The sequence below is a fragment of the Solanum pennellii genome, chromosome 2 (genome assembly GCF_001406875.1).
Source record: "Solanum pennellii chromosome 2, SPENNV200".
Taxonomy (NCBI): domain Eukaryota; kingdom Viridiplantae; phylum Streptophyta; class Magnoliopsida; order Solanales; family Solanaceae; genus Solanum; species Solanum pennellii.
In genome coordinates, this window is record NC_028638.1 from 30,058,872 (window position 1) to 30,074,424 (window position 15,553).

General features: G+C 29.8%; 1 protein-coding gene across 1 annotated transcript; it reads left to right on the top strand.

Annotated features, from left to right (window-relative positions):
* The first annotated feature begins 679 nt into the window (after positions 1 to 679).
* LOC107009595 (lectin-like) lies at positions 680 to 4,866 on the top strand. The gene is made up of 3 exons (XM_015208939.2): positions 680 to 991; positions 3,495 to 3,604; positions 4,246 to 4,866. Exons 1-3 carry the CDS (start codon positions 758 to 760, stop codon positions 4,637 to 4,639), a joined length of 738 nt encoding a protein of 245 aa, XP_015064425.1. The 5' UTR covers positions 680 to 757; the 3' UTR covers positions 4,640 to 4,866.
* Positions 4,867 to 15,553: the final 10,687 nt, after the last annotated feature.

Consider the following 15,553-nt stretch of genomic DNA (forward strand, 5'->3'; position numbering starts at 1 on the left):
CCACGAAAATAATTTTAAGTTTTTTTTTAAAAAAAAAAAATTCAATTTCAAAAATTATTTTCTACTCTAGTGAAAATAAAAGATATTTCTCGAAAACATTTTTCATTTAAAAACCAAACATTAAAATTTTTCTCATAAAAATATTTTCCACTCACCAACCAAACATGAGAAAATAAATCAAATATCTACTTATTTTCCAGAAAAATATTTTCCTTCATACCAAACACACCCTAAATCGTAACTCAGGTAAGCATTACGCTATAACTAAAGACCTTGTACATAAGAGAGAAAAAAATCAGTAACATAAGAAATTCCAAGCACAAAAAATAAACTAAAATACCATTAAAGTTGACCCCAAAAGGTGAAGAGTTCCTTATATGATCTTTAGCGGTAATTAAATTTTTTTGTGAATATCCCTAAGACACATATCTATATTAGCAATAGTTAAATATCATTTTTTACCCTTATTCATTCCATCTCTATCGATATACAAGTTTCACTGCCTTGGGTACAATTGATATCATTTCTAAATAAGAATATAATAACAACAATAATTTGTTACTCTTATTACATAGGTCTAAAGTCCAATAAAAAAACACAAGAATAATATGTCCACTAGAGACTTCAAGAAAAGGGCATCAACAACATGAAACATGACTCATATAATAGTAATGAAAAAATATGCCCAATTTCATAGAGAATAAAAACGCTTTCTAGCTTCTTTAAAGCCCAATTTCATAATTATTATAAAGTATTTATGAGAAATATGGGTCAGAGTCTTTGTTGCAATAATTATCTTTGTACTAAAAGTGCAAACGTTGATAACAATACAAATGTGCAAATTAGTTATACATATGATCTAAATGATCTTCCACACAAGTGCTCAGAAATACTAAAAGATCATGCATCTATGGATGTCAATACTTACTGCAAAGACAAACTTTATGACATGCTCCATAAAGGAATAGTCTTTTCAGATGGCAAAACCAAGGTACTTTTACAACACAAATTATCCTTTATCATTAAATAATTGTATAAAAATATATTAGTCTTTTTTATTCAAGGTATTTTTAGGGCACAAGAAGAGAAAATTTCTTAAATGACCATTCATGTTTGAAAAATTATCTAGGAATATCACTTATGTTTGTTTTAGAACTATAATATCACCTAACTTTGTCTATTTTTCTCAAAATATACTTGACAGAAAAAATACATTATTTCTCTCCACAAGGATACCATGTCACATTATTTCTTTTTATTATTATTAACATTTAAAAAAAAAAAATTAGACAACCCATATATTATATCTAGTAAAATGTAATACCTACGAAACTGTAATATAAGCTCCTCCAAATCTTCAAGAAAATATGTGGCTTTTTTTGCTTCTTTCAAGAAATAAATTAACGAATTTGTCTAAGGAACTAGTGTCTCCTGAGACGTTGTATACCTTAGATGTTGACCAAAGAAATCACCACAAGGTAAAATTCATGTTTTTTTTTAGATTCTTCTATTTTTGAAGTGTAAATTGTGAAATATTTGAATACTTAACATGATATTGGAATAATTTTCTTAAAATTTATGAGTATTTTTCTTGTTTGTTTTTAATCGTATATTTCTATTGTTTGAATCTGCCTAAGATCTAAACAAATGTCTATAGTTTGTGTAAAATAAAATTCTTTTTTACCATGAACAAGAAACTTTTGATCTTTTACCGTGAACAATATTTATAGTTTGTATAAAAATTAATGTTCCTAATATCTAATTTATCTCTGAATATCCAACTAAATTTATTGTCTTCTTCATCAGCTTCAAGGAACTAATTTAATGTTTCTTCGACAAGTAGACTACTTTTGTACGGATCTAAGGGTAAACACTCGTAAATGAAATATAGGATAAAAACTTTTGCTATAAAATAGAAGTAACTAGATTTTCATATAGAATGAATTAATGCTCTCTTATAGATACATTAAACAAGCTGTCATTTAAAGAATTAAAAAAATATTATTAACAAATTTAAAAAAGTGACACGTCATCCTAGTAGGAGAGAAATAATGCATTTTTTGTGTTAAGTATATTTTGAGGAAATAGACAAAATTGGGTGATTTTGTAGTTTTAAAACAAACATGAGTGATATTCCTTGCTAATTTTTTAAACATGAGTGACTATCTAGAAAAATTACTCGGTGTAAGAGGTGTTTACTTAATCAATCTTGATGAAATAGTACCGATTAATGTGTAAATATAGAAATTATACCCTTTTGATTAGGTAAAGATTTATCTATTTTTTAGATTATATTTTAAAGCTAAGAATAACATATATATCATATGGAACGGAAGTAGTAAGGAAATTTTGATTTTGAAGCATAATTAATATGGTAATTTGATAAGATAAACCCTTATAGTTAGGGGTGTGCATTCGATTTTTCGATTGGTTTTATACTATTCGGTTTGAATTTTTGGTTTTGAGTTTTGAAGAAGCGTAATCCAATTCAAACCAAATTTGATTTGGTTTGGTTTTTCTCTTATTGGTTTGGATTTTCGATTAGACTAATACAAAATTAAACTAAATCATAATGAAAATAACTAAAAAGGGACAAAAGTGATCAACTCCAACTTTTTGGTTTTTATTTTTCTAAATCCGAAACCAAATAAGGTAAATTATAAATTCAAAACCAAATCAAGAATTCAAAGAACCAATCCAAATTAGAATTCAATTTAATTTTTCGGTTTAATCCATATAGTGCACACCCCTACTTATAGTTCTCCGGTTTTCACTTAATTGTCATGATAGGATTTTCTTAAAGTGTTAATTGACATGATAAGATTTTTCTTAAAGTGTTAATTGACATGTATATCTCCTATTAATTCTTCAATTTTTAATTTTGTGTCGACAAAGTTGGAAATAAATAAAGGGAAAATGCTCAAATATGTCATTGAACTTTCAGAAAAGGCTCATTTATGTCATTATAATTAAAGAAAAAGCTTATTTATGCCATTATTTTTTAACGATGATTTTGCCAAACCATTTTTCAAACGTGGCCAATTACAATTCGGCCACGCCATCAATTATTTTTAATAAAAAAAATTAAAAAATAATTTAATTGTTCTTCAGAATTTTGATTTTTAATTAAAAAAATTGATGACGTGGCCGAATTATAATTGGCCACATGATCAATTTATTTAATAAAAAGAATAAAAAATATTAATTCAATTTTTTTTTCAGAATTATGATATTTAAATTTAAAAAATTGATGACGTGACCGAGTTATAATTGGTCACGTGTTAAAAATGATTTTGCAAAACCATTGTTAAAAAATAATGACATGAATAAACTTTTTCTTTAACAGTAATGACATAAATGAGCCAAATTTTTAATTATGACATAAATGAGTGTTTTCTAAAAGTTTAATGGCATAATTGCCTAATTTCTATTAATTTGTTGTGTTTAATTGGTTGATATGAGGTGAAGAGTTAATATAGTTTGGATAAATGCAGTATTGGGTGGATAAAGAGACGGGAAAAAATTGTTTCATGTTATTTGCAAAAAATCTCACAATTTATGATCAAATGGATCCTCGTAAGTGGACATGGCAGAGATCAAAAGAGTAAGCCCTTGATCACTATTCCTATTTCTTTTAAAATACTTTTCAATTGCAAATCCTTGGTTCCTACTATAAAAATAATTATTATCATTTCCATATTCAACTTTTAATTTTGAAAAAGGAAAAGAACTTTTCATTAAAATATTAAAGGCTTCGAAATGAGAAACATATAAAACTTTATGTATATCTAAAATTAAAGAATAATGTAGTGCGTGGAGTATATGTTCTCTTTTTACAGCTTCATAATCTTTTTTAAAAGTTGTACTTTAATTTTCCTCTATTCATTAGGATATATATGAAACTTTATAACAAGCATTTTATATTAATATATTACTAAAGATTTTATCAATTCTGAATATAATGATATTAATTCAATTATCACCAAATATTTTTGTGACAATAAATATTATTGATAAATAAAAATTTATTTTTACTAAATGTCTTTTTTATTGAAGTGACCATCAGGCTTGTCTTGTTTCATTACATTATTGAACAATTTTACACTTAAATCATTAGTTCAAATTTACATGTAAACAACATTTGAATGTAATCGTATAAGTGGGGTTTGCGGTAGAATATCTTTAACTTGTGAAGGTACGTAGAGATTAATTGTTTCAGATGGACTTACAGTAGGGTAAAAACAGATCTTACATAGACATGAGCGCGGAAATGGCAGTGATGGGAAAAGTGAAGACACTTTCAGTTCATGGGAGCTTTAACACGGAATTTCTTTCACCAGACACGAAATATAAAGTTGAATTTGTGTTACGATTGAAAAAAGGGAAACATGTTACTGGATGGAGTAAAAATCCAGTTAGAAGTGTATTAATACCACCAGAAAAGACATGGAATGAAGCTATACAAAATAAAGTTAATTTAGCAGAAAAAGGCTCTCAGAAATCATTTGAAATTTTAGCTGGGGAATTCTTCAATCCACAATTTAATTCCCATGGGGAAATTCAGTTCTATCTAGATGAAGTCAAGGAATGGAAAACAGGTCTTGTTATCAAAGGTGTTAAAATTACACCCCTCATTTGAATAATTGACCTACACATTCATTAAGATAATTATGTTATATTATCTATTATGTTGGATATACAATAAGGTCAGTCTATGTGGTGTTGTAGATAGGTGATTTTTCTTCCAAACAAGTACATTAGGAGAAACAAAGGGGGAAGGGCAAAATGAGTACTTTGTTTTAATTTATGTAATATCATTTTAATTACAATACGATATTGTTTAAATTTTATTATATTTATATCAGATATACATGTTTATTACGAGTTCATTATTCAATTTCATTTTTTGACCATGATAAGGTATCTTAAAAATCAGTGGTTATAAGAACAATGTCTACTTATACACAACACTTATCAAGGTCATTCCGTTGAGTAAATATAACTAAGACACGTGGGCTAGTAGAATTATGATATGTGGAGAGCAGTAGAAGTTATGTACGACATAAACAGACGAAATACTTGAGTTCATGAATGCTTGTAGCTTGTAGACAAATGTAATGTTTCATTTCTTGTGATTTTGGCTTTAATTGTGGAATGACCATTTTATCATTTTTCGTAGTATTTTCATGCTTAGCTTGTATTTCAAGAATGATTGGGGCGGTCCCCTATATTATCGAGCAAGTTTTTGGTGATTTGACCCCTCTTAAGTTGAGAATTCTTAATAGAATTGACCTCGACCAATATTTTGAGTTCTGGATATCGAATGCGAGTTTGTCATTACATCGCGTCTTGAACGTCGAGTTCGAGCTAGTAGAATGGTCGCTAAGGTGTCTATGCCTTAGGTTGAGAGTTGGGTGCTGAGGTGAGAAGTTGAGTTTTAAGCCTAAAAAAAGGGTCTGAGGGGGTAATTTTGTGAAAATGATCATTTTAGAAAAATCTGACGATTCCATTGAGTCGAACTTAGTGAAGTGACATGTATGCTTTATTTTTTATCGGATCCTGAATAAATCATAAGGATCCGTTCAGAGACTTCAGAAGTTATGGAATTGATTAATTTTGCTGATGTTGAACGCAGTGAACATACGGAAAACAGTCAATTAATGGCTAAAATCAGCCCCCATTTCTTTATTTTCTTCTTCATTCTTTTCATATTGGGAGCTTGGGAGGGAGACTTTGGAAGGAATTTCTTGAGAAAAACTTGTATAGATAAGTTTCTTTATCAATTTTATATCATTTTATTCGAATTTCATCTTCCAAAACACTTAAAATCAAGATTCAAATACGAGTTTTGGGGCTTTGTTCCAAATTGAAAAATGAGTAATTTCTTGATTTTAATCTCGATTCTTGATTGTTTTAAATGGATTTTTCAACCACGAACTCCTGTGATCTATAAAACTTGGTTTTCAACTAAAAATCATTTGTTTTTACCCTTCCGATTTCCAAAGTGATTTATGGACTATTTTACCCCCGGTATTCGAATCCTATCAATATGTATCGTTGGGATCCTTTTGATGAACTTTTCTCATTCTTGATAGTTGAGGATTATTCCGGTTAGAGCGTGAATGAGAATTTACTCCGGCAGAGTTGTTCGGAAATTTTCGGCCCCGTTATTCCTCTTTTAGACTGAGATGATTAATTAACTTGTTCTTAGGGAGTCAACTATGTAATGAGTTGCAATATGTGTTTTAGAGGTAGGTAAGTTTTGATCTTCATATTTTATTCCTTATGATGTCTATTTGTGTTGCTTAGCTTGTATTGAGGGCTTATGTGATGTCTGTAATTGATATGAGAATTTTGTGATATTATCTAAGAGAGGGTCCGTGTGACTTATCTTTATATTTGATGTAAAGAAGCTCAAGTAAAGGTTTGAGTTTATTTTTGGACCGTCTTAAAAATGAACAAAAATGTTTTCTAAGTGGTAAAAGGTTCGTTTAAAGGTTTCCTCCACTAGCGTTATCCTTTGAAACATGTTTCATGACTTGTTGAGTTAGAAAACTTGATTCTATTTGAAATTCTTGATGAGCTGATTATGTTCTTGTGTTATACGTGTTGTGAAGCATTCATCCTTATGCAACATATCATGGTTCATGACAAAATGAGAAAGTGGAGAAATATTTTTTTTTTTGAGAAAGAAAATGTGACATCGTATATCATTGATTACGTTGAGTTGGCAAGTTGATCAGACATTGAGATATTATACCACGACCCGAGCCTACGTACACCTGGACGTGGCAGACACTCGAGAACAATTTCTGGTCCCCAAGCGAACCCCCATGCTGGCTCCGAGTGGAACACTAACTCAAGCATAGAAAGCTTTTAACTGGATAAAATTTTATAGAACTCAGACAAAGTTTTAACTCAAATGATTAACTCTGAATATAATAGAATATTCGACTAGCCAAAATAGGCAATTCAAGTCTTTAAAACATTTAACAAAATAAATGAACATACTTCTATGAAGCCTCTAAATGACAAGGATGGAAGTTGGGACAAGACCCACGACATCTTGTCAACTAAAAAGTAAAGAAATCCTCCAAAAGTAAGAAGGCTCACCATAGCTAACTCGAACTACAAGCGGTACCAAAGAAACTTCTCTTGAAGACCCAATATACTTGTATCTGCATCATAAGACGATTCAGTTAAAATGACATCAGTACATGAAATATACAAGCATGTAAGGGAAATTCCAAAGCATAAACATAAGCTTGAACTGATTGAAAAGAAACATACTTACCTTTTCTTAAATCACTAAATTCAACTCAAAGAAACATAGTTTAACTCAACTCGAAGAAAATAGGGCTCAACTCAATAACATGATAATCAACTTAGTGAAACATAGTTCAACTCAGCTCAGAGAAATAAGCCGCAACTCAACAATAAGATACTCAATTCTGGATACTCAACTTTGAATAAAGCAACAATAAAAGATGCAATATATGTAAAGCTTTAAAAATAATAGATAGAAACTCATTGTATTGAAGAATACAATAATAACTCAGTTTGTACATAAAAACAAATATAACTCTGTGGGATTCTCTTACTGGTAATTATCACTATGAGTTATATAATGATACAATGTCTAGCCCATGCTGCCAAAACTATCCTATACTTTGTCAGGATATAGAACCTACTACTAAGTGGATCCACTAGTCTATGCTAAAAAGTAATAAGAAATCATCTAAAAAGTATGACCTTTTCTACCCATGTTGGCTACATGGAACTTTACCTCATATCATTGCTCAATACTAATTCCAAAATATACTAGTTCATATGTTTTGAGAAAACCATAACTCTTTCTGTGTTTTGAGATTATTAGTCAAAATCTTTCTCTTAAAAGAAATGGTACTCAAACTACTCAAAAATCTTTTGAAACTCTCAGTTTTCTCTCATCTTAAATGTAAAAATATTTATTCTTGCGAATTATTATCTCACATACATCTTTTTAAAGAAAATGAACTCATTTCTACTCTTCCTCAACTCAGTGTTCAAGTCCTTAAAACAAGTTTTAAGTTTATTTATAAAAAGACTTCTCAAAATAGGGTCCATGCCGAATTATGGATGTGAACGACTTAATTCAATATTTTCAATAACCATGCATAGAACTCAATACTTGGAACTCAAGAACTTCACAACTCAAGGAGTCAATAATACTACTCATCTCAAGAATGCTCAACTTAGAGAGTTTCTGCGAAATTATGAGTATGAACTACTCGAATAAAGAACTCAGTGATATTTCTCATCTCAAGAATTCTCGACTCAAAGGGTTCATGCGGAATTATGGGCATGAACTACTCGGCTCAATAACTCAATGATACTTCTCATCTCAAGACTCATAGGGTTTATTCGAAATTATGGGCATGAACTATTCAACTCAAGGACCTTCATGGTTAACTTGAAGTAGTCCCATGATTAGGAATAGAATCTCAAAATGTTTTGGAACCCAATACTCAAGACTTAGAACTTGAAGATACTACTCCTCTCAAAGGTTATCAAATTATGGAGTTTCTACGAAATTATGGACATGAACGACTTGGCTCAAAGACCTTAATGATAATGTAGACTCATGAATACAATTGCCTCATTCTCATACTCACTTACTCGAGTCTTGAAACAATTTAAAAGTTATTGTAGAAGATTCCTCGAAAAGACTCAAACGGACTTTCTCAAACTTTATTCAAATTGATAGTTGATCTCGAAGGATTCACAATTTACATCGGACTTTCTTGAACTCTACTTTTGGTTATTCCTTGAATTGAAATTATGAATTCAAGGATCATAACTTGACATACAGGATTTATTGATGATTGGGTATAGTTTGGATAGTAAAAATCACTAAGAGAGCAAAGATATGTTCTGAAAGATCGAATATGGCACAAAGAACAAAGACGAAAAGGACCCGACGTCCTTGGCATAGTAGCGGAGCACCGCGCCAACCCTCAGTTGACTGAGGCTGGTCTGGGGCGCACCACAGGCGCAACAGGGGTGCGCCGTCCCAACCATGTTACAAACGAATACGACAAATTTTTCTTTAATTTAACCAAACTACCTCGTCTAAACTCGAATGATTTCCTCCAAACTCTTTTGGATCCTTAAACCCAACCTAATTACAGTGAATATACACACCAAAAACAACACTATTCACAACTCTTACCTCAAGAACTCAACAAGAACTTCATTATAAAAAATGAACCACAAAACTTCAAGAACTCAACAAGATTATCAATATACTCAATCTCATGGATGGAATTCGTAAAACAAACTCATGATTGGCGTGTGGGAGAATAAATCCAACACTATGGAAGCTTACTACCTCTTAGTAATAAAACCCTTGGCGAAATCCCTTGAAGAATCGTAAAAATCTTGAATGCTCTTTTTTTTCTCCTCTTTTCCTCTTCTTGAACTCCTCTAAAAACCCTTAAGCGTATTTTACGAATAACTAAAACTTATTCTAATCAATTTAGACTCCTAAAACCTTACTTAAATGTTTAACTCTAATTCGGTAGGAAAAAGACCGAAATACCCTTATATTTTTGGGTAACTTTCCTTTTTGGGCAGACAAAATTTAAACGGGAATATCTCTCTAATACGGGCTCAAACATAATTTACTCGACGACATGGAAAGAGAATTCCAAGAACTTTTATTTGATATCGTATGGGTCTTTTAACTCATCATGTGCCAAAAGTTATAGTCATTTGAATTTGACCTAAAACTTTAAAAGAACTTAGAAATGATACGGCGGGATGTTACAGTGATACGTCTCTTAACACTTAAGAAAAATATAAATTTTCAACAAAATGCCACTCACAACAAAGGATGCTTCGAGTCTTAGCTCAAAACATTTCTGGGATGTTACATATTGAGATTTATATATGAATTGGGAGTCCCTTGTGGGTCATTGTCTAGAAGCTAGAGTCTCGACAAGGTGTATACGATAGGTTTTTTGGCGACCTTTGTATAACCACATCATTCCACCATTTCATTATTTATTTGCATCGCATATGTCAGTATTATCGTGTTATGTGACTTGTTTATGCACTAGTTTAAGTATGATTTGTACTTTTATAGTTAACTTTATTCATACCGTTCTATATAAATTGGCGGCGTCGATGTCGTAATGGAACTTTTCTGCGTGCAGGTGGAAGTGTTCATAGTTTATTTCTTAAGTCTATTTAGTTGCTTATACTTGGTTGGTCCAATTTAATGACTACATGTGGATGGTACTCACCCCCTACTTTTGTTATCCCTTTGATGCAGATCCTAGTTAAGGTGAGTCTCGTTACAGTTGATTGGATACAGCAGAGTTCTCTCTTTTAGAGTTCTGAGGTTCTGCTTTGCATACATTTATTGTTTAAAGTGTTTAACTTACTTTTCTAAGACTTCAGATGTAGTTCAGATTCTAGAAATGTATTAGATGCTCTTTGTATTTATACTATAAGGTTTTCAGATATTCCTTGTTATTTTTCTATCGTCTATGGTCAGACTACTCTTCGGGAGTCTCGTATGTGTGATTCTTTCGGCTTACATGCCATTTTGGGATTCTGGAGATGTTTGTCATCATGACCTCGATTTTTGGATCATGACAAAAAATTTGTGGTATGTGATCCACGACCTTTCTGAGGCCTCTTGTTAGAATTCTTGTAGATTTTCTGAATTATGAGAACCATAATTTTGTAATTTTAGAATAATATAATTGTGACGAGAAATGTTTCCTTTGCCAATTTGATTCAAGTGACATGATGATATTTGATTGGATAGAACATGTCACTTGTGCACACGTAACACATTTTTATTGTTCATTTCGCTGCGCATGCCATGTAATTTTGACATGCGACATGATATTATTGCCTTCTTCGTTTGACTTGGCGTGCCATATCATTTGACATGCGACACTAAATTGAGAAAATTAGCAAACTAGTCAAAAAATCTAACTAATAAGTAAAAACCTCCATACTTCATAAATATTAGTAAAAATGTCAAAATATCATTATTTTTGAAAACATTGTGTATCCTAATTTACTTCCTATTTTGTCTCACCTTAATACACATTTTCCAACTCTTTCTATCTCATATATTTTTTTAAAAAAAATATTTTCTCTCTCTCAAATTTACCTCTTTCAATTATTTTTCATTTTTCAACTCCCTCCCATTATTTTTTATTTTTTTTTCAATAAATAAAAAAATATATTTCTAAAGATATTCATAACAATCCATTTAAGGTATGCATCTTTTTATATTTTATGTGTTCACTCTATAATTCAAATTGAAATTGATTATCATATTGAGGTGAATATTTTACCGTGATCAATTTGTATTTAACTCTCACATTGTATACAACAAGCTTGTATTTCTTTTAATTTTGCATTCATCATAATGATAAACTAACAAAGTCACTTTTGTATTTCAATTGAAGTTAGTATTTATTGTGCTCATTTTTGTGTTTTAATATCAATTTTAATGACAATAAGCGTGCATTTCTTTTTACTATATTTTCATCATAATTGTATATCAACAACTTTCGTATTTTATGTGCTCGTTCTACCATTCAAATTAAAATTAATATTTTACTTTCATAGTAATAACTAAAAATTGTATCTCATTGATTAAAATTGTATTACACATCTGCCAAATATATTTTTCTATTATTTGTATTACAAAAATGCTAGTGATTGTATCTCAATATAATCCAATCATTAGATATGAATACGATTTAAGAAAAAATACAAGATTCTGGAAAAAAAAATAGCGTACAAAGTGAAAATAACACAATCAGTTGAGGAAGGATTTCATATCCTAAAAAAATTCAAATTTAATGTGAAAAGAAGTATGACATATTTATACTTAACAAATACAAATCCATTTGACATATGAACTGAGAGGACTACAAACTAAAAAAGAAATACAATATTCTTAATAAAAATACAAATGATGAGTAAAAGAAAAACTATTGACAAACAAAAATTAATATGAATACAATTCTGGTATGGATATAATTTTCACAACCTTCTTTCTTTGACTCTATCTATCTTCTTCGTCTGCTATGTGTTTTTTTTCATCAAATCCAAATCTAAATTTGTATTCACTTGTGCATTTGTAAAATTCTGCCTCGTCATCCAAAAAATTGTAATTACCCAAGTAAATCAGAAAATGTTTATGTCAAAACTTCCAAACAATTTAATGATTCAACAGTTAACAAATACTTGATCAATTATATTTCACCGATTATATCGAAGTTCCAGTTGGAAATTCCTTCTCCAAAGTTGGTTGTCAACGAAATTATCCCTTCTCAAAATCTTCTTGTCAAACAGGAAAAAACGCAAATTTAATCGAATTCACTTCAATAAAGAGGATTTTAGTATGTCATTTTCCGCCAATATAGGATAGCTGATGATTGTGAGAACGAAGTTGAATTTTTCCATTATAGCTACACATTAGCTTAACATTTTGATTTGTCAATGTTGTCACGCCAAATTCATGCGAGAATGATGAAGATGACAGAGGATTTGATTTTTTGGGGATTTCTTTAGATTGTATTTTTCATAAAGATGAGAGATATTAAGTGATATGTTTCTTTTATAAAATATTGAATTTGTAACTGTTAAAATATATTAAGTGATATGTTCCTTTTTAAAAATATTCTCTTTCCTAAATTTTTCCTTTCTACTATTAAATAATTGTATTCTTTCCATTAGAACAGATAAAAACAATGTGAATTAGATACATAACAAAACTAAAATGTTGACATTTTTAATAAATATTGAAATTGTGTCTAAGAGATCCTATTAAATGCTAAAATATTGACATTCTGAAAAAAATTTCATTGAGATAAAAATTACATAAATACACAATTTAAGATATCATAATCTCTAATATTGTTTACCATTTTAAAAAATTATAAAAATCCTGGTCGGATACATCTTTGTCATTTTTCGGATACACCCTTATTCCCTCTTGGATACATTACTATCCCCTCTCGGATATATTCATTCCCTCTAAGATAAACCCATATCCCTCTCAGATACATCTCTATGTGAGAGGGATAGTAAGTTTTATTTTTTATTATAATACTAATAAGTTTTATCTTTTATTTTCTTTTAGGAGGTAAATTGTATAGTATGATAAAAATAATTTTTTTAGAAATAATAATTCCTTTATTATTAGAAAGTTAAGATGTTAGATTATTTACACTAGTATAATCATGTTAAAAGTTTTATTTTTTATGAGTTTCTTTAATCATGTTTGTAATTATTTCAAACTATTGATGTATTTTTTATAATTTTGTGTTATTATATTATTAGACTATATTGTAAATTAAAAATTTAAGGATCCATAGGGCTTACGCCCTACATCTCAAGGCTTACGTCTCGCCCTACACTAAGTAAAACGCCCCGCCTCACACCCTGCCTTTTGACACATCGATAATTGGGATAAGTTATCCCTATCTGTGGATGAAATATTAATTCGGAATAAAAATGTAAAATAACAAAAGTATCTTCTTATATCCTCTTTTATAAATCGACAACGTATTCTTAGAGGTTATTTTTGTAAAAAAATAATTTATTCTTAGAAATTATATCATGCATATTTGATAAACCCTTAAACTTATCACATCGTAATTAATCTGAGCATATTTTAGACATTTTAGTTGAGTAAATTAAAACGTGTCATTAACCTAAGAGTTGAAGAGCCCACCGCAACAAAGGTCTGGAACTTTCTCTTTTGCGCTCATTACATTCTGAAATTCCTTTTTGAATTTCATAATAATTTGATACTTTCATTATACATCAAACATCATTAAAGTGGTCATCAAAAAGTTATAAGAGTATTATTTCTATTCGAAAAATCATATATATATATATATATATATATATATATACATATATATATATATACACTTTTTCCGTCTCACTTTACCTGTATAATAATTCTATACGTGAGAGTTAAATTATCTAATTTTTTTTTATAGAATTCAAATATAGGATTTTCAAAAGCATAACCAAAACCTCCAATCGTGAAATTTCTTTAATTCTCTAAATAGTAGTTACGTCAAATAAAGTATCAGGTGTGAAATTCTTTTTTATTTACTTGAATTTTGACGGACAAGGACAAAGTTTTTCATACTTGTGTTAATTGACTAGATAAGTAAAGCCCATGCTAAGCACGGCCCAATACATTGGTGTATGAAATATATTGATACATTCTAATTTTAGTACTCTTTTCGTTTAAAAAAGAATGACATATTTTGACTTGAAACGGAATTTAAGAAAAGAAAGAAGACTTTTTAATTGTGTGATTGTAAATTAAAATTGTGTCAAATGTATCAACATATGCTTTAATTTTTTAGCCTTAATTATGCCACATGAAAAGTTGGAGTTAAAATGTCACCAGAAAAGAAAAGGGATCATTCTTTTTTAAACAAATTAAAAAAAATTGAGTCATCTTTTTGAAAATGAGAGAGTAGTAAAATAGTGACAAACTCGTGTAAATTAAGATATGTAAAAAAAAAACTCATGTAAATTTAGATATGATAAGCAATACAGGAACTAATAAAAGTAACAAATAAATATCAGAATTAAGAGATTTCATAGAGTAAATGTGCACTGAACGAGACAAAGCACCCAAAGTATATTTTACGCTCAATTTAAACTCCAAAACACAATATCATAAATATCAATGACTCCAATTCAGTAGTCAAGAGCGGCTCCAGAAATGATATGATTTGTTGGATTCACCACCATGTGTCAATTTTCCTGAAAAATATTTTAAAACATGTAAATTGATCATTTTTTTGATTATCAATCTTTATGGGCTAAAACTACATGAAAACCTTAGAGATTTTTATATGTATAATGTATTCTGCAGTTGTGCAAGTCTCATAAAATCCATCTTCATCTATTGAACACAGTTTCCTTCGTTGAAGCGAAAGATTTCAATCTTCCATGTCTCATCGCAAATGTAAGTCTCTTTTGAGTACCAATATGTTTTTTAAAAGTAAAAGAATTCTAATGTTGCTTTGCTTGGAAATGCATTGTTTTTGTTTATGGAAATATTACCTCACATCTATTCTATATGTTTGAAGAATAAAGAAAGCCTCACATTAGTGACTAATGAGATAAATAATCTTTCTATAAGGCTTGTACAATCCTTCTTCCTCTGAGCTATTGAAAGTAATAATTGAGTCGAACACCTATCTTATATGGTATCGAAGCAAGAACCTTATCGATGTTGGGCCCCATATTAATTATTGCACGTGACATGGGGTTATGAAGGGTCCCACATCGAATAGAAAAGAGGTGGGTAGTCTCCATATATAGTAAAATAATTTGGTGAAAGACCTATCTTATATGATATCAAAGCAAGAACTTTATTGATGTTGGGCCCCATATTAAATATTGCACGTGACATGGGGTTATGAAGGGTCCCACATCGAATAGAAAAGAGGTGGGTAGTCTCCATATATGAAATTGTTCAATTGCTCCTTGAAGCTCGCTTTTG

Excerpts from the sequence above, each read along its gene's own strand:
- LOC107009595 (XM_015208939.2), top strand. The coding sequence starts at position 758 with ATGAGAAATATGGGTCAGAGTCTTTGTTGCAATAATTATCTTTGTACT. Across the intron at positions 992-3,494 it reads TTTCAGATGGCAAAACCAAG|TATTGGGTGGATAAAGAGAC; the intron begins GTACTTTTACAA and ends GGATAAATGCAG. Across the intron at positions 3,605-4,245 it reads ACATGGCAGAGATCAAAAGA|ATCTTACATAGACATGAGCG; the intron begins GTAAGCCCTTGA and ends GGGTAAAAACAG.